Source organism: Oreochromis niloticus, linkage group LG23 (assembly GCF_001858045.2).
Source record: "Oreochromis niloticus isolate F11D_XX linkage group LG23, O_niloticus_UMD_NMBU, whole genome shotgun sequence".
Classification (NCBI taxonomy): domain Eukaryota; kingdom Metazoa; phylum Chordata; class Actinopteri; order Cichliformes; family Cichlidae; genus Oreochromis; species Oreochromis niloticus.
The window spans coordinates 6,320,386-6,340,301 of NC_031986.2; the positions used below are offsets into that span (position 1 = coordinate 6,320,386).

At 39.4% G+C, this 19,916-nt stretch overlaps 1 protein-coding gene and 1 long non-coding RNA gene across 3 annotated transcripts; one reads left to right on the forward strand and one right to left on the reverse strand.

Annotated features, from left to right (window-relative positions):
• Nucleotides 1-5,335: 5,335 nt before the first annotated feature.
• On the forward strand, nt 5,336-15,676 carry LOC100705398 (carboxypeptidase O). 2 transcript variants are annotated; one of them, XM_019352272.2, is made up of 10 exons: nt 5,336-5,497; nt 5,829-5,957; nt 8,398-8,437; nt 11,176-11,277; nt 11,358-11,462; nt 12,399-12,515; nt 12,773-12,866; nt 14,009-14,211; nt 14,870-14,954; nt 15,044-15,676. In XM_019352272.2, exons 2-10 carry the CDS (start codon nt 5,890-5,892, stop codon nt 15,307-15,309), a joined length of 1,080 nt encoding a protein of 359 aa, XP_019207817.1. In that variant the 5' UTR covers nt 5,336-5,497; nt 5,829-5,889; the 3' UTR covers nt 15,310-15,676. The 2 variants fall into 2 exon arrangements, with proteins under 2 accessions (XP_019207817.1, XP_019207818.1); XM_019352273.2 differs by having other exon boundaries at nt 14,102-14,211; nt 15,044-15,574.
• Nucleotides 15,089-19,825, reverse strand: LOC109197113 (uncharacterized). The gene is made up of 2 exons (XR_002058427.2): nt 19,346-19,825; nt 15,089-16,611 (listed from the first exon to the last, which is right to left on the reverse strand). It is a non-coding gene; the product is annotated as an uncharacterized LOC109197113 (long non-coding RNA).
• Nucleotides 19,826-19,916: the final 91 nt, after the last annotated feature.

The following is a 19,916-nucleotide window of genomic DNA, read 5'->3' on the forward strand; positions in this document are numbered from 1 at the left end:
GAACAAAGGCTCAGGTTGCTGGGGTGTAGTTAACATGCAAGCATTTTGCTGTCAGTGTATAACCACACAGCAGACAGACTGAGACAGAGAGCTCAGAATAAAGAAAAGACGGCATTCCTACTCTAATTAATCTCCGCGGGCTTAAAATTGAATTAAAAAACCACATTGGTGAGCACTACGCAACTTTAGTTCTTTATGACAATATAAGAAATACAAACACTCAGGAGACCCTGTTTGAGAGACCTTTAATTTCTGGACTTCAGATGGTGAGCGCACCATTCTGTACTGGTTGCACAGGTGTTGTTTGAAAGCACTTCTGCCTCATCACATATAAGCTTGTCATAGAAACGGTGTTCTATAATAAGCATCTTAGCGACCTCTGCTGGTCAGAATCTGCATGTACGATAAGTGTTAAAGAACAGACCATAATTTCAAAATGCGTCTTATTTTAGTCAGACAAACTGTTCATTTAGAGTATTTTATCATTAGGTGAACAAAATTTAATGTCTATAGCCTAAGCCTTTTGCTAAGTTGTTATCGTTAAATAGAAAATTCTGTTCTCACACGCAAAAATGCCAAACAGCTAATACGTCATCTGCAACATTTGACATATAAAGTAAAGACTGCTTGAAAAAACGTTTTAAAAAATATCTATTCAATTACTCAGTTATTAACTCTGAAACAAAGTTACATTTAGTCATTTTTTATTTGTTTTCATTTTGTCTTTTAGATTTGTAAGATTTAAGATTTAGATTTACTGTAAAGTATAAATTGTCAACTGCACTATTCTTATTTGTGATTCTTAGGTTTATTTTATTGTTAATATTTATGCGAATGATCCAGACCCCACACGAAGCTCAGGTGATTGCTCATGTTTGCTTGACTGAACACAGTGCGCTTTGGTTCGGCACCCGTTCTAAGTTAGGCCAGCTGTCCAGCAGACCTCATGTTCCACATACCTCCCTCTTCAGGTCCCCGGCGTCACTGAAGACTGGAACAAAATTACTTCCACCTGCCCCCTCAGCCTCCCAGGCAGTGCCCCTTGAGCCCGCTGCACCACCCCTACCCTGTAGCAGCGCCTGAAGACCACATGTTGTTTTTATTTTTAATGCTGATAACATACTCATGTTGAAATAACAGCTAAAGTCAATCAGGTTATGTTCAAAGTTGATTTCCCATTTTCACAGTATAATTTTCATGGATGATATTTACAATTTCACAAAATTCTCACTTGTGATGTAGTGAACAACGCTGAGTTCAAAGCACTGAGCAACATCGTTAACATAACATTAACTTTACAAGGACAAAATGATTTAATAAAAACTTTCTCCACATACCAAAACATGATGCAATAGCTTGAAATAAAACTTTGGAACAACTGCTGAATACCACACATTTTCATGATTTTTATGGCCATGGTTTTTATCAATCATCTGGTCATAATACTGAACTCACTTTCATTTACATCATAATCTACGAACCAGTCCGCATTATTTTCCATGCTGGTTTCCACCAACACTGGGATGAGGTACTCCTGTTAGGATTGTAATTTAAATTACCATGTGTTCACTTCTGACAATTTCTAGCACCTGTAAATGTTGCCTTCAGGTTTGACAGATACAGCTTTTCCAGGGTTATCGATGATTAGTCTCAAGAAGAATGAGAGTGAAAAATGGTAAATGAGCTGATACTTACACTGCATCTTTATTCAGTTTTGCACACTCAAAGCACTTTCTACGCCATGTCTGTCATCTACATAACAATTCATAATATTTTAGGGTTTAAAGAACAGCTGTGCTCACTAATCAGAGCTGCTTCGGTCTCCAAATCCCCTCCTCTGCACCCCTGTGTGGCACAGTAGCCATCAGTGTTGATAGGCTATTACTCATGACATGTAACCAATCAGATTCAAGACAGGACAGTGCTTGTGGCTACAGACAGAGAGAAGCAGCTGCATCAGAGACAGAGTAGTTCATTTTTTAATCGCTTTAAAGGAGCATCAAAACAAAAAACCAAGCATGATTCGTTGCTTTGCTAAAAATAAATCCAAAACAGGATGCAAACACTACATTGAGGACTCTTCAGCGGAGCTTTCAGGTTATACTGAACTCTGGGGATTTATTAATGGCATTACTTTAAAAATGGAAAGTCTCATTGGATGAAGCCAATAAATGCCTTGTGTTCCACCTGAGCTCTGCAGATGTTGACCAGCTTCATACCAGACATGAGGAAAAGGTTGTTTATGCCTGTGGTATAGTGTACCTGAACTCTGCTGTATTTGAAACTAATAGAACCTGTTTGTTTGTTTGTTTTTATCACAGTTGCTGCTGTGGTTTGTCAGTGTGTGCCTGCTAATGTGAGGCTGAATAACACTGAAGCTCGCTCTTAATCCCAGGATAATGTTCTTATGTAACAATAATATTTTAACAACAACAATTATTTGTGTCTGATGACATTTGTCCATTAAAAATGTAATTGTAATTACCACCCAACCCATCATTGTTGGTGCTCCTTTGGGGAATAAATACTGATGATTGGGTGTTTTGATTATATTTTCCTGGTGGGTGACCCAGTGTTTTGATTTTTTGTACAATTATTAAGCTTTGATTTCTTCATGGGTTATCATTACTAGTCTTTTGGTTCGTGGTTCTGTGATTTCTAGTCCTGAGGTTTTGTCTCTTTGTTCCCTCTAGTTCCTAGTCAGTCATGTCTCTGTGTGAAACTGTGTCTTTGAGTCTGTCTGTAAGTGTAGCTGGTGTGTTTCCTGTTTTATTTTGACAGTCCTGCTCTGTGTTCAACCTCTGTTCCCAGTCTCGTCTGGGTAATTAGTACCAGCTTTGTTTCCCTTCTGTCTCCCGTTTCCTGATTACTCCATCATGTATTTTAGTCCTCTGTCATCCCTTGCTTGTTGTCGCATCGTACCCTCTCTTTGTGCTGCGTTTGTCTCGTCAGGTTTCGAGCCTGTGTTTCAGAGTGTCTAGTTTCCAGTGCCAGTTACTTTAGGTTTCACGTTTTTTGGTTTGTTTTTGTAAGTGTTAATTTCCATGAAGAGTTCTTCCAGCAATAAAACTGCGCCTTAAAGGGAACCCCGGCTATTAACACATGTTTGCGCTAAAATATGCACTGTGCTTTCAATAACATATATGTGGTATTAAAATACGCCAAATGTTTTCCCTTTAAGCACATTTTATATAAAACCGATTTACCAGTAGGCTGCCATTGTTATTTACTTCTCAATGCACTCTGGGTAGTGACGTCACACGGTTGCACCGCATCAAGTTCACAGTTAGCAGCGCACTGGAAATGGCTTCTGTTCAACCTTTCCAGTTTGATCCAGAGCAATCCGAGAGAGAGGATGAAAATAGTCAACCAGTAATTAGTTTAGATGGAGATGAAAACAATCCGTCACACGAGGACACGAGAGTGAGGGAAACTACTGGTGTATATGCGGCTACTGCTTGCCAGTGGTGACAGTGTCGTGCCAAATTATGTATCCCCGACAGAATTTGTTTCCCCTGCACTGGGACCTTGGCACAACATCGGACGGGATTATTTAAATAAACCAATGACATTTTGACTGATCATTATTTGTATCCTTCTGTAACTGTACAGAACTATACTGAGCTAAAACCTCCAAAATTTCAGGAGCAATAAGTCTTTGGACAGGGGGAACAAATTGTGGCAGGATGAGCCTGATATTATTTTTATTCCTCTGTAACTTTACTGAATAAAGAGCTAACATGTCCAAAATTTCTGGAGTAGTTAGTCATTATAAGAAGTTGTTAAGGGAAAATCCCAAACCGCAGACTGCAAATATAAACAGAAACACAATGAGACAGCGTAATGAATCACATGTACATGGGTGAGCGTCTCAGAAGAGAGTCACACAGTGTACCTTTTTATTCGTGCATTTATAGTCACTGGTGCCCACACAACAGGGCGGCGTATTTTCGCTCTTCTCAGAAAAATGACTATACAACAGTATGTGGCTATCTTACTGGAACATTCCGTTCCTCTTTTTATCAAGACATGTTACACAGGCGTGCTCTCCCGCCCAGCAGGCCGTCCAAGGACGAGCTTCCAGCAAGCAATATGAATCACAAACAGCAATGCATTTAATAAAAATCTTTTTACAGAAGTGTTTATGAACTAAAATTCACGAACGTGGGATACTGTTAGTCCATGACTTCGAAAGGCCAGTGTATGCTCCCACAGGGAAAACAAATTCTGTCGGGGATACCTAGTTTGGCACGACGGCTTCAAAGTTTTGGTGCACTGTGTTGCATGGAGAATCTGTAAAAATAACGATATTGTAATTTCACTGTATAATAAAAATTAGAATTCTAGTAATGTTTTTATCATGCAGTTATGCGATACCATGGATAGCTGCTGCCATAAAATTGAGCTCTTTACAACAAACTCTCTCAGTCGCCGTTGCCATTGGCAAGCAGTAGCCGCATAGACATCACTATTTTCATCCTATCTCTCGGATTGCTCTGGATCAAACTGGAAAGGTTGAACAGAAGCCATTTCCAGTGCGCTGCTAACTGTGAACTCGATGCGGTGCAACCGTGTGACGTCACTACCCAGAGTGCATTGAGAAGTAAATAACAATGGTGGCCTACTGGTAAATCGGTTTTATATAAAATGTGCTTAAAAGGAAAACATTTGGCATATTTTAATACCACATATATGTTATTGAAAGCACAGTGCATATTTTAACGCAAACATGTGTTAATAGCCGGGGTTCCCTTTAAGTTCAACCTGCTGTTTCTGAGTCCTGCATTTGGGTCCTCCCTCCTGCCTGCTGCGTAGCACTAACCATGACATTCTTCTGTTTTTGTGCAATCACACAATTAAGTGGATTGGTGGAAAGGTATACTGGACCCATATGACTGGGTGTTCCAATTTTTTTCCCATTAGGATTTTTTTTTTTTAAACATCTGGTATTTAAAGTGCTGCCTGCACTACAGTTGCATTACACAGGCCAAAATGCGTTGACCTCTGTAGACCCTTTTCTTCCTCATGCACCTCTGAACGTAGGTGAAGTTATGCTAGAAGTCTCTGTTTTGTTTTCAGTAGGCAGAAGACTGACTGAGTAACTCAAAAACAGTAAATAAATAAATAAAACAGTAAATATAAAAACAGTGGATAGGTAGGACTTCCACTGATATATGAACCTGCATGTTCTTGACAGACTGACTGCTGTCCATTCCTTTTTGTGACTGGAAGAAAATCCCTGTTAACAGGGTAATGTGCTGTAATACTCACAGTTGTGGTTTTTAAAGGTTCATTGTGAAATTTCTGAAAAGACCTTTGCTCTTTTTTATCAGCTTGCAGCGTCATTACTGTTTCCAGCTTTTCCAACAGACAGACTCAACTTAAAATATAAACCGATCATTGTTCATTCATGAGTAAAGGACAAACTAGTTCATCGGTCACTCTGCGTCCTTTTCTGGAGGATCAGGAAGACTCTCTGCATCTCATTATTGCTTCTGTAAGAGGGTGAAGTCCATTGTATTCCATAATGTTTTGTGCACATATTTCACTCCATGTTTAATATTTTTTCCATGTTACTTCTGGAAAATATGTGCATAAAGTATAAAACTGAGAAAAAATGTGACAGCGGCTGATGGCAGCAAAAAGTTTACACAGGAGTTAAGTTTTTTTCGACTATGGTCTCATGCAGTTGATGATTTAAATGGATTACACATCCATTATTTTCCATTTTAAAATACATGAAGGACTGTTAGTTCAGATCAATTATTAACAAGTGATAGCATGCTCACAGTGGTCTGTGTTCAAGGCAAATGTGTGTCTTTTTATAGGGCTTTCCTGCAATCAGTATAGCCGACTGTTACAAGGACTTTTTACTTTCACAAAGAGACAATGCTTATCTCTGTAAGGCTGAGCTTTGTGGTGCTGCTGTCAGCAGTGGGCACAGCAACAATAGAGAGGTGAGTTTTCTTCATTAGATAAGTTTGATCGTTTTTCTAAATAGATGAACTACCTTCAAAATATCAGTTACTGTACTTTCAGGTTCTTAGCATATATATACATATATACATATATATATATATATAATTATTTTGAATTATGTTTGGTTTGGTCTCAAATGTGGGTGACGTAGTCCTGTACTAGACCTATTTTGTTGCGATATGTTTAGAATGTCGTTTGGCAAAAAATGTAGGGGGAAAAAAGGCATTATTGAGACCTGCAAGTTGTTCATAACTCAAACTGCAGAGATGTCTTAATGACAAACACCTGAATGAACTCTTTCCTGAAATTCCTGAATTTTCTGCTTCTGAAATCAGATAAAATTGAGGTTATTGTACTCGACCCCAAAAATCTTAGAAACATTGTCTAACCACACTGGATGGAATTACCATGAACTCCAGTAACACTGTGAGGAATCTTCTAGTGATCATTTCTCGAGGATATATCCTTCAATGCGCATATATATAAAAATATGTAGGACCTGTTTTCTTGTGTTTATTTAAGGAGCTTGGAAAGAAAAGCTACTGGACTTCTTAAAATTTCTTGAAGACATTTGTGTGACCTATTGAGATAAACTGACGCAAGATGTGAGTGGGCTTTAAGGCACCTAGGAAGGAATCTCAAAACTGGATTGTAGGTGGCAGACAGTTGGTGCCATAAACTGTGTTTGTGCAATATCTCTACAATTGGAAACATCCTGCCTCACGGTGATGCTGAAAAACTAGTTCATGCATGTATTACTTCTATAGGCTGGACTATTGTAACTTATTAATATTAGGTTGTTCAAAAACCTCCATGAAAAGCTTTCAATTGATCCAAAATGCTGCAGCAAGAGTAGCTGCGGATGACAGCTTTTTTTTTTTTTTCAATTAATTCTAGGTTTTAGAAATTTGCAAATCAGAGTAATCAACAACAATATTTGGTTTTAGAAGCCGTAACAGAAATCTGCCTTAGAGCTAATATTGACGACTTTACCTAGTGCTCATCTATTTAATCTACAACTGTGAATAATTTATCATGTACAACATCCCAGAAATTTGAAATAGTCAAGTAAGTTTAGGTATCTTAACATTAAAATTAAGAACAGTACCTAATGTAGAAATGTATGATATTTTAATGCCTTTAAAACTGTTAGAAATTGAGTATTGCAGCCTTGTAACTAAAAACTACAATATTGATAAAACAGCAGACTATTATGAGGTATGATCAGTGTTGGGAAGGTTACTTTTAAAATGTATTCCACTACAGATTACAGAATACATGCCCCAAAATGTATTTTGTAACGTATTCCATTACGTTACTCAATGAGAGTAACGTATTCTGAATACTTTGGATTACTTAATATATTATCATGCTTTTTACAACTACATGAATGTACTATTGCTGTGTGATTTATTACTATTGCTGAAGGTTACCCGCCATACCAACACCAACTAGATTTTTAAATCTTAATATAAAATGAATAACAGTAGGGTGGACAATAGGTAAGGCTGCACTTTTAGCAGCAATCTGGTATAGAAAACTAATCCGCACATATATATAACAGTCCCGGGGTTCCGAAACGTAAAGGCGTAAAATCGTAAAGGGACCTCTGGCTAACACGTCGGGTTCCGTGTCGGGCTCGTAGCTGAAAACTAGCTTTACTTTGTTGTCTGGGTCTTTGATAGCAAGACACAGAGAGAGGCGTTGAAAGGCTGCTCCAACGGAACTTATTGTTTCGGAGAAAAACGCGAACACAGTGTACAGTCGAGTCTTAATAGCTTACTTACAACTGGGCTTGTCAGGCACTCTTTTTGGCTGTAGTGGTTATTATTATATTTGCATGCTTCCATCTCCCGTTTCTGCTCGGTGACAAGTCGTACTTTTCCACTCTTTTTTCTCCCTCCCTGCGCTCACAGACACATGTATGGCGGTCCATTCTCCCTGCAGCACAGACTACACTGCCCATGAGGCTACATTCTTTAGGGCTATGCCTGTAACACTCTGCCTATTGTTTTCATATTAAATAACTTTTTGAATAATAATTTTTTTAAATATTTCTTCACGTCATTATGCGGGCTGCAAGTAGGGGTGACATGGGACGCGAGATTGAGACACAGGCTTTAGAGCCTCTTAATGCATGTTTTGGTTGGGTTTCCAGCGGCGTGGAATTACAAAAAATAGAGAGGGCATAGCCGAACATATCAAACAGGAAAAGACCGCCGTGTAATCCATTTATTTCAACAAAGTAACTGTACTCTGAATACCATGTTTTTAAACAGTAACTGTAACGGAATACAGTTACTCATATTTTGTATTTTAAATACATAACGGCGGTACATGTATTCCGTTACTCCCCAACACTGGGTATGATCCACTTCCACTGCTTCTCATGTTTCTCTTGTTTTTTATGTCCAACAGAGTGCAGTATGACCACTATAAATACCACCCTTTGACAGAGGTGAGATGGCTGAGACACACACACACATCATTTTATTTCTATATACGTATATATCGCAATAGAAGTCTGACTATATTGAATGAAACCCGAATATATTGAATAAAAGCTAACTACAGAGGCTCTGGTGCCATGCTGTGTTTTAGATGTGTATTATAGCATGTTATGTTGCTACAAGAAGTACCCCCCCTATGAATAAGTAAACAGGTAAGCAACGTTCAAATAATAATAATACTAATAGTAATAACAGGGTTCACTGTTGTACTACTGGTGATGAAATTTAGTCAATAAATCAGTATATTCTGTCAGAAGACCAGATGTACTGATTTATTTCCAGTGCCTATAACTGACTAAAGGTACTGAAAATATTGACTGCAATACACAGACCCCATGAATTCTCTTAACTTTGGCCAGACCTGGCCGTTGAGCCGACAAGGGAGGGTCCAGCTTTACATAGTTCTTATTTTTGCATGTTTAAAAGAGACTGACTTTGTTTCAGCATCTCATATGGACCTTTAAATTTTGCACTTCGCTCAGTCCATTCGTCCATCCATCCATTCGCTTCCGCTTATCCTTTCCAGAGCTACTTCTTGCAGCAACATCACATGCTATAATATTACACATCTAAAACACAGGATGGCGCCAGAGCTGCTGGAACATCAGTTTTCATTCAATATATTCAGACTTTCATTCAATATATTCAAGATTCATTCCATATATTCGAGTTTCATTTAATATATTGAAACTTTAAATATAATATATATAATAACTTCCTAAATGGCATATACACACACAAACCACAACAGAGGCTCCTTCACATTTTTCAGATAGTCCAGGACTGTTGTATCTCTCTCTTGACCTCCTCCGTATAGATTGATGGCTATTTGGCTTCAGCATTCCATAAGATTAATTTAAAACTGGTTCCTTGCTAATTTGTTTATTCTAGAGATGCAACACTGGTTTACCCTTTGAGTTAGGCGTCTTGTTATACTTGAATAATTTATAGTGGCTTAGACTGAAAATGAGTAAAAAAAGGAAACCATTGTCCAAATGAAACTGTCCAAATGAAAGACCTTTGGAAAGTCTGCAGAACTATTAGTCAAGACCACTCCAAAAGTTAAAAATAAACTCTTGAATCAAAATGTATGTATGACGGATGGGCAAATGCATGGATACGTGGATATTAGAGAAAGACAGCTAACCAGTGATGGGAATAACGGCGTTACAAGTAACGGCGTTACTTTTTTCAGTAACGAGTAATCTAACTAATTACTATTCCTATCGTTACAACGCCGTTACAGTTACTAACAAGGTAACGCGGTCCGTTACTATTTTTCAACAAACAGTTGAAGCTGTGTTCAGTTCACCGCATCTTATATCAGCTGCAGGAAGTAGCTGTAAGTAATCTGGGCGCTACAGCTTTAAGCAGCTGCGCGCTCCCGCACGGACGGTAATCACGATCACTGTCTAGCACAACACCTGGAGCTAAGGAGGCAACACAATCGAGTGCTGCTGTTTGACTGAGGAAGAATAAAGTAGTCGTGGTAAGCCGATCACATGACCACTTAAAGACAAAGCAACAAGGTGCCAGTTTATAAATTGTGTCGATAGGCCACGTAAAACCAGAGTCATGATAAACGATATATACGCGGCGTTTTTTCCTCAATAGTTTCGCCACGTTAGCGCTAGCAAGCACTCTCTGCTTATGAGCAAAAAAACAAAACAAAACAGGGGAAGTTTTAGGAGTGACGGAGAGAGAAAGAGAGAGGGAGAGAGAGAAAGAGGGAGAGAGAAAGAGAGAGGGAGAGAGAGCAGGAAAAGAGAGAGAGAGAAAGAGAGAGCGAGTTTTGAGATGTGAGATTTGTGACGTTTAGCGTGTTTGGAGTGTGTAGTTAATGTGTTGTCTTGTGTAGTTAGTGTGTAGTGTTGTGGATAGTTTTGTGTTGTGTGTCAGAACAATGAGGCGACTGCTGTCTCCAGGTAGAAACAGCAGTGATACACCTGCTGCTGTCAGACCTGCAGGTATCAGGCTGTGATGTTCTCCTTTATAGTGGACAGAAATGATTTTTTTGGAGTGGCACAAATAATTTGTGGCATCTTATTGAAGAACAGCTGATTGTTCTGTAAATAGTTTGAAATGGTTATTTAAAAAAAGGGTAAAAGGTAAATGGATGCAAATAACTTTGTTGTTTGCAAAACTTGTGCATAGGATTTTAAAATTGACAATTAATATTTGCATTTGAAGTTATAAAATATGATTCATTAAACATGTTTATGGTTGTTACAGTAAAAATATAACTTTTTCTACTCTGATTTTATGTTTTTTGTCTGATTTTAGATCAATTCTGGTTATACAGTATGACAAAATGAGAACATAACTGTAAATTCAGGCACGTGAGGTTGCGCTAAAAAGAATGATACCAAACAAGGCAAAGCAAATAGTTTTTAAAGGTAAAATGTGGAGAGAAAATCAAGAGTAGTAAAAAAAATGGCCAATTATACCCTGGACGCCAGAGGGTTAAACGTTCTTTGTTTGTTTTTTTAAGTAACGCAATAGTTACTTTTCCAAGTAATTAATTACTTTTAGAATATTGTAACTCAGTTACTAACTCAGTTACTTTTTTGAAGAAGTAACTAGTAACTATAATTGAATTACTATTTGAAAGTAACTTGCCCAACACTGCAGCTAACCAGTCAAAAGTTTGTAAGATTGCACTATATGTTGGTACTCCATTTTACAGATCACTAGCTGGATGGAACAGATGGTAAAGGATCACCCTGACGTTGTAACCGTGGTGAAATATGGAAAGACCTATGAAAGCAGGGATATTAGCTTGCTCAAGGTAAACAAAGTTTCAGATCACAAGCTGGCATATACCAAACAGATACTGATGCACACGGATGTTTGATATTTGTTCTCCAGATTGGCCTGAATACTGGAAAGGAAAAGAAAGCTATCTGGATGGACTGTGGAATACATGCCAGAGAATGGATCGCTCCAGCCTTCTGCCAGTACTTTGTTAGAGAGGTAAGAGAGCTGCTGTCAATATACCTCCACCAGGACTCATGGGACCCTTCTAGGAGTAAAGTTAATTTTGTTAGCCACATTTATTCTAGAAACAAGAAAATTTCATTTCAAATAATGTCTTGTACATTTTGGTATTACAGGTTTTCCAAACAGGCCAAGCTTCTACAGAAAGGTGTGGAGATAAATCTAACATTTATACTACTTCCTGTTACTTTTTGGGAATAAAAATGAAGTTACTTATATGGTAAATGGCCTGTATTTGTATAGCGCTTTTACTAGTCCCTTAGGACCCCAAAGGCTTTACACTACATTCAGTCATCCACCCATTCACACACTGGTGATGGCAAGCTACATTGTAGCCACAGCTGCCCTGGGGCGCACTGACAGAGGCGAGGCTGCCGGACACTGGCGCCACCGGGCCCTCTGACCACCACCAGTAGGCAACGGGTGAAGTGTCTTGCCCAAGGACACAACGACCGAGACTGTCCAAGCTGGGGCTCGAACCAGCAACCTTCCGATTACAAGACGAACGGCCAACTCTTGAGCCACGATTGTGTGGCTCAAGAGTTGCATATATGCAGATGATTATTATACTGGGTATTATGTTTTGCTGCAGGTTCATATGTCAGCTGTATTTTTAAATGTTCTTTGAAATATTTGAAAAAAATTAACATATGAACTTATAGTTTGGTCGCCAATGTGGATGTGGTGGATGTTAAAGAGTGAAACAAAATAAAACACACACACAAAAAGAGAGATGGAAAAGAAAGAGGAAAAAAGAGATTTACAACAAATCTTATTATTCCATTTGTTGTCCTGATTGTTTTCTGTTGTAAGGGGAAAACATCCTGTCTGTCAAAATGAATATAATTTAATAACTACATGTCCTCCAGTGTGTCAGCCTGCCCCTGATGTGTGTTCATCTGTTCCAAACAGATTCTGCAGACATACAAAACAGATGCCAAAATGGAAGAGATGATGAAGAACGTGGACTTCTACGTCACTCCAGTGCTCAATATAGACGGCTACATCTACACGTGGGAAAATGAGACAGTCAGTCCTCGTATTTGATAGATATTTATCCAATTACATTTCTAGAGTGTGCACTCAGGATCTCAAACCACAGATGAACAGGATATAATAGGAGGATTATTGCTCAAAAACCTTCAGGTGCAAAATAATCTAATGTTTTTACAGTAAGACACATGGAATAATAATAAACAGCATCAATCGCAGGAAGCATTTAATATCTACAAAAATGTTGTGCTGCCATTTTATGTATGACTGACTGAACATTTTGCTCCACTCAGACTCGACTGTGGAGGAAGAACAGGTCACCAGGTCCTGAGGACTGCGCCTGCTATGGCACCGATCTCAACCGCAACTTTGATGCCAGCTGGGGAAGTGAGTGATGTAACTGTTCTTACTTTGACTGGACCATTGAAACATCTTGATTCTTTTCTTTTTCAGCTATGTTCACTAATTTGCCGATGTGCTTGGAATCACTGTCCTGTTACATGACACAATCTCATTCAACCTTTAGCTTTCAGATAGAGGTCTCACGTTTCACTGTAGAATACTTTGGTATACAGGCGTGTATGGCTGACTCAACTCAAACCATCACCTCCCTGACCTTGTAGTGAATTAGCTAAGATGACTACTTCTGGGAAGATGGCAACACTCTTGAATTTTTTCCACTTGAATAACCTTTCTCATTGTGTAATGATGGATTTCAAATTATGTGGAAATGGCATTATAACTTTTCTCAGATCAATAGATAGGAACAGTTACTTCTCTAAGCTTGTATCTTAGCATTTTGTTAACACACACATGAATGCTCCAGCAAACTTGAAAAAACCTCTGCTTCTTTGAGGTGCTTGCACTTGCTGATGATCAGTGTGAATTTGAATAGCAGGACCTTGGTGCTAGTTACCCTTCAAATTCCACAGAAGCAGTAAGGCATGCTTCTTTGTTTTTTTACACACTGCTTCTGCATTTTGGCTTATTTCTCATAAAATAAATAAATAAAAAGTAATGTGTTGTGTATTGCTGTTCATCTGAGGTAGATGAGACACTGTTTAACTACTTGTCTCTTTAAAAAAAAAAATTGAGGGTGGAAAAGCCCAATATGGGTTTTAATGTTCTGGACATTTTATACAGGAGTCACACATGAGTGTTGCGTTTGTAAATCAGGCAGCGGAGGCGACGTCTGGGTTCAACACTTTATTTTAGGTTTACAGCAGCACTCCATCTTTGTTAACTCGCTCTACTTTCTTCTTCTCTCCTCTCTCTTACCCAGCCTCATTAGCAGCACCCCTGGTCTGACAGGGTAACAGCATGTACTAATTTGCTTCTTTTATTATAGAACCTTGTAAACACAACAATGAGGTTTGACTGGGAAGCAGCCTTTAGTGGCTTTTGGCCAAATTTTACAACCTAACGGGTCACCGCTATGTAAAAAGGTTAACCTTTGTTAAAAGAATTTGAAAACAGAGGTATTATTGTTATATGTGTTTCATATTATCCTCCTTGGCCTCTATTCACAGCCATTGGGGTTTCATTTAACTGCTGCTCAAAATTCTACCCTGGAAGCAAAGCTATGTCTGAGCTTGAGATCAAGGCTGTAACTAACTTCGTAGGAAGCCGAAAGGACAGCTTCCTGTGTTTCCTCAGCATCCACTCCTATGGCCAGATGCTCCTGATTCCCTATGGACACCCCAACTACACCGCCCCCAACTATGATGAGCTGGTATTTATATGCAATGATGCATTTTATTTATTCATTTATTTATTTATTTATTTTAATTAACATACACACACATGCATCTTTATAGCCTGTCAATGACTAATCGTGCATGCATTTATATTAAAAAGGCAAACAGCCAGCAGAATGAGTAATTATTGTTAATTCATCGAGTAGAATAATAGATAAAGGTGGAATGGCAAACAGGTAAATGCATTTGGACGTTCAATGATGATGATAACAAGATTCCACACAAACTATAGAGTTTAAAATATACATAAGGCCTAGTGCAATCATGTTTGAGTGTGCATGCAGACCAAAACACAGCAGGCCGGATGAAAACATAACCAGTACCTTTTATAACTATGTGCAGAGCAGTCCAGAAATTCCAAAAAGCTGACTGAATGCCGGAGCCCGGGTAAAACACAGAAGCAGAAAAAAACTAACAAGGAAACAGCACAGGAAGGGATAACAATGCACCAACAGAGACAGATGGAAAACTACTAAGACAACGGGATACTCAAGGAACTGATAACATTTAAATCTGTATTTACTGCCTACTGAAATCTCCATATCACCACTACATTTTTCATTCAGAACAAGAACAAGGTTGTCTGGATCCATATTTCATTGACTGTATGACAAGTTCTTTGTGATTCCTCAGATGATGGTTGGTCAGGGAGCAACAGAGGCAATGTGGAAGGTTCACCAAACAAACTACACTGTAGGAACCCCGCCCGATGTACTATGTGGGTTTATATATCAATTGCTAACCAGTTAAATTTATTGCCAGTATCTCTGTGTTTTTTAAAAGATATAACTGCTACACTTTCTCCAGACCCCATAAGTGGTTCAGCCACTGACTGGGCTCGGATGCAGGGGATCCCTTTAACCTACACCTTTGAGCTGAGAGACAATGGGAGATACAGGTTTGAGCTTCCTGAGGATCAGATCCAGCCTACGTGCGAGGAGGCCTACAGAGGAGTTTTGTACATCGTCACCTACACCCACGACAAGACGTTTAACGGTGCTGTAGCCAACACTGCTGTGACCCTTTCAGGCATACTGTTAGCAGCAGGTGTCACTGGAGCCACCCTGAGATGAGAGCTGTTTGATTTCAGTCATTCTGCAATTTGTGGCACTCATATTTAGTTCTTCAAGTAATTTTTCAGAAATAGAGTTTTAAAGTTTCATTGCTTTCTAAAAAAGTGCAGTTGATGTACAACTCTTTGTGCTCAAAAGTTCTTATAATCCATGAAGTGTACTTGCAGAGCATCTCCTCAGCCACTGTGCTTTTTCACATAGTTTAAAGAAAATGATTAGAAGTTGTAGCAGTTTTAATGAGTCGCCAATACTTGGTGAGTTGAAATATTCCCAAGACTATCAGGACTTTTTTGTGTCTAAGTGTTTTGAATGCCTTATATAAAAATAATGTAAAAGAAACGACATAAAACTTTATTATTTAACAACACTGATATTTACATGATATTTTCAGACAACAGAGGAACATTTGAGACAACAACAGTGTGCCTGTAATTATTCTTGTTGATGGATATTGTTTTATAAAATAACATATAGAAGATATGGAATTAATCTATGTATATTAAAAGGCTCCAAGCTCTTTCTGTCTCCTTCATATATCATATGTTCTGTTCATTGAGGGACTAAGCCTAAAGGAATGCACAAATGATTAAAGTAGACATTCTGTACTGAAAACAGAGATTTCAGGAGTGATGCAAGGGACAGATAACATAACCGTCGACACAGGGACTGCAGATTTTTGTTTTCTTTTACATAAATACATATTCTAACACAAAGTAAACAAAAGATAAATTTAGCATTCAAGTGAGTCAAAACTCTGCATAAAGTTTCCAGGGTGAGCATCCCTCTGGTCCCCACTTAATGCCCAACCTCCTAATGTGCAAACAAAACCTCCACCCATGACTGAAGACAGTTACTAATTAATATGAATCTACATCTACACTGTAAAAGCCAGTATGGCTTTACTTGAAATGTTCTCTCATTTTTGAGTTGATGAAACTGATTGTTGCTAAATAACTGAAGCTACTTTGTAGATTAAACAAGGCCCACTTCACTGTGTGATTTCAGAGAATGTATTTGTACTGTGTGCATCGACTGCACTGTAGCGCTTCAGCTTTTTAAATGCATTTCCCTTAAACTTCCTATAGTGTGGAATTAAAGATTAAAAATCATGCTTTGTTCACTGAACAACATCATAAGAGTTTAGGTTCAGAGTTTTTGCTCAAAATGTGTCATGTCTGATGTAAGCTGGTGGACTCAAAATGCACGACGATCATTCTGCTTGGAGCTTCAGTCACCGCTATCTCCATTAGCAATCCTCTTTTTGACTCTCCACAAGACAACTCTCTCATGAGGTCTGGTTTCCTGTGCAGAAAGGAACAGAAGGTAAGTTAGAATCAGAGCCAAAGCATACAAACATGCAAACACCAAGCACCAGTCAGCACCAATCCCACTAACAGTTTCCAGTTTAACAATCAGGCATCAACTGGCTGTCTGGCAGTAAGTGTCTGATCACACATTTAGTCACAGGTGGGTTAATTATACAGACAGAGAGAGAGAAATGGAAAACTGAGTAAGAAGCTGGGTGATTAATTACACACATGAGGAAAATTGATTTTAAAAAAAAAAACTCCTGATTGCAAATGGCTTTGTGGTAAAAACACAAATCTGACACAGTGTGGGGATAATGATCTGTAGGTAAAAGTGCATTATTTAGTGTTCTGCATCATCTACGTTAGGAGAGGAAATTACATTATATTACATCAGGTCTACTGATTGCATTTTTTAACCAGGGAATTAGTCACTAATCAGTTTGTAAACTGAAGGGAAACAACACTATTGACAAGAAATGAAAGCTGCTTTTTTAAAATAATCACTCACATTTCGTTTTTTATGAAAAGATCAATATTGAAGCGGAACAAAGTTAGTAATAATAATAATGATAATAACAATAATAATAATAATTAAAGCTGCAAGCAGCGATATGAGGGCCCTCGCACCCCCGGCGCGTCGAGCCAAGCCCAACACCTAAAACCAGCGCTTCCGATCTGATGTCACATTGATGGAATTCATGCATTTAACCACCAGCTAAAATTTCATCTCATTCAACCATTATTATAGTCGTCTCACTAGGTGGCGCTCTAACCATTACTGACAAATGGCATAACAAACATTTCCGAGCTCGAGTCTCATCACGCCTGCGACCTTTGGGAGAGATTGGACATTGTGTTTTTGAGCGACAGCAGGTTACTGCTTTTTGGCGAGTGATTGAAACTCCACGTGCCGCCATGACCACCCCGTTTCCCTGAACGTAAAAAGCTTCGCAATTTAACATCACCAAGGTCTTTAGATTCCACACACAGGAGATCGCGTAAATCTAATGAAATCCCTTGGAGGAGTTCGTCAAAGTATGAGGCCTGAAAAGAGGGGAAAATGTCGCCAAATTTACACATTGATTTTAAAATGGCTGACTTCCTGTTGGATTTGGGATATTGCTCCAAGAGACTTTTTTGTACATCTTGATATCTCCAATAAGCTTGCCAGGTTTCAAACTCATACATAAAACACAGAGCAGGGGCTGTTGTTTTGAAATTTTGTAGGGGGCGCTGTGGAGCCATTTTGCGCTGTTCAAGGAAAATGAACATATAAAAAGAAATCCCTCATCACATTAGAGGTGTGCGCCAATTTTCAAGACTTTTTAAACTTTCCAAGCCCCTCAAAAGCCACTTCATTGGTCATGGTGAACCGCGATGCCACCAGGGTGCGCCGTTCAGTTTATAGTCACAATTTTCTCACTGAAGCATCAAGAGGGACTGATGTTAATATTCACCGCTTTTGAGGTGGCCACGATGAACCTGTGAAAATCAGTACAACAAAATGAAAGACATGACATTTCCTGTTGCCACTAGGTGGCGCTCTACGTATTCCTGACAATGGGCATATCAATCTGTTCAGGGCGGGTCTGACATCATCCCTGTAAAATCTGGTACTGATCAGATTGGATTTCATTGAGTTACACTAATTTGTTTCTTCATGGCGAGACCTCAATGTTCGCCATGCTGCTGGGGTCACACCCTTCAGCGAAAACTCACAGTTTTCTCTGTAACCCAAGACCAACTCCTTAAGGCTTTCCTGGAGAAATTTGAGGCTGCAGATGTCACCCATTACAATACTGTACCCCAAAGTGTAAAACATGACATTTCCTGTTCCCACTAGGTGGCGCTGTCCCTGATGTCAAATATGGCAGTTGAAATATGTTCAGGGGTGGAGCCTTATCATATGTGTCCACTTTGGTCAAGGTCGGACAATGTATGACAGAACGAGAGGCAATAAGATTTTCATGGCGAGTCATTGAAATTCGCCGTGGCACCACGGCCTCACAGTAACCCGAAAACTCAAAAGCTCCGCAATTTAACATGGCCCAGGTGTGTAGTTGAGACTGACCAAATATGAAGCTTGTACGATGAAATTCCAATGAGGAGTTCGCAAAAGTTCGAGGCATGGAAATGGCAAAATTAGAGCCAAAATGTCACCTTCACTTCCAAATGGCGGACTTCCTGTTGGGTTTAGGACATGGCCATAATAGACTTTTATGTGCGTCTCCGAACGTTAGATATGTGTTCCGAGTTTTATACATGTAGGTCATACCCATCTCGGGGGCTCGCGTTTCTCATTTTTCTAGGTGGCGCTACTGAGCCAATTTTCCCTGGACATGTCTACGGACATTAAAATACGTAAATTTTCACCAGACCTGACGAGTCTGCAAAATTTCATGAGTTTTCGAGCATGTTTAGGCCCTCAAAAGGCCGATTCATTTGCCGAAATAATAATAATAATAATAATAATAATAATAATAATAATAATAATAATAATAATAATAATAAGAAGAAGAAGAAGAAGAAGAAGAAGAAGAAGAAGAAACAGAGCAGATACAATAGGGCCTTCGCACTTTTGTGCTCGGGCCCTAATAACAATACTATTAAACAAAATAGGGTGTAACACCTTATCTGTTTATACCGGGTCTGGGGCCAGGTGTTGGTGCCATCTGTCGCAGCACCTCAGCCGGGATGATTCAGATGTGAAAACTGTGTGCTCTTACCTCTGGCTCTGGCGGGTCTGCTGAGGACGGAGCGGTTCGTGCAGCTCACGTTGTAGTCGCTAACTTCCACGCTGAGGTTCCCCCACTCCGTCACAGTCCCGTTCCCCGGCCGCAGAGCCATCCTCTCTTCGCTTCTGGTTTCACACCTGCGCTGAGTGACTGAGCCGATCAGCCCGCCGCCTTTTCCTTCATAACAGCCGGAGAAGGGGCGTTTAGGAAACTTGGAGGCGGCCCAGAGTTCTGTTTGCTATTCTTCTTCTTCTTCTTCTTCTTCTTCTTCTCTTTTTAAAATCTCGAGCAGTGTGAAATAAATGGAGACCAGGCAGAGTGTGACAGGGTTAACTGGGAGCCGTGAGGGAAGCCCCGTGAAGCGCGCAGTACAGCGGACTGAAGCCCGACTGTGGAGGAATGAGGCTGCGCTGCTAAGGCAACTGAGGAGCTCTCACACTCTCTTCCTCTCTCTCTCTCTGTTCACATCACACAATCTGCGATGGCTCGTGCTGATTTCAAAGTTCACTGCTGTTCAAGTTACACTGTAGAGGGCCTGAGCTGGAGCTTTGTTTCTGATCAA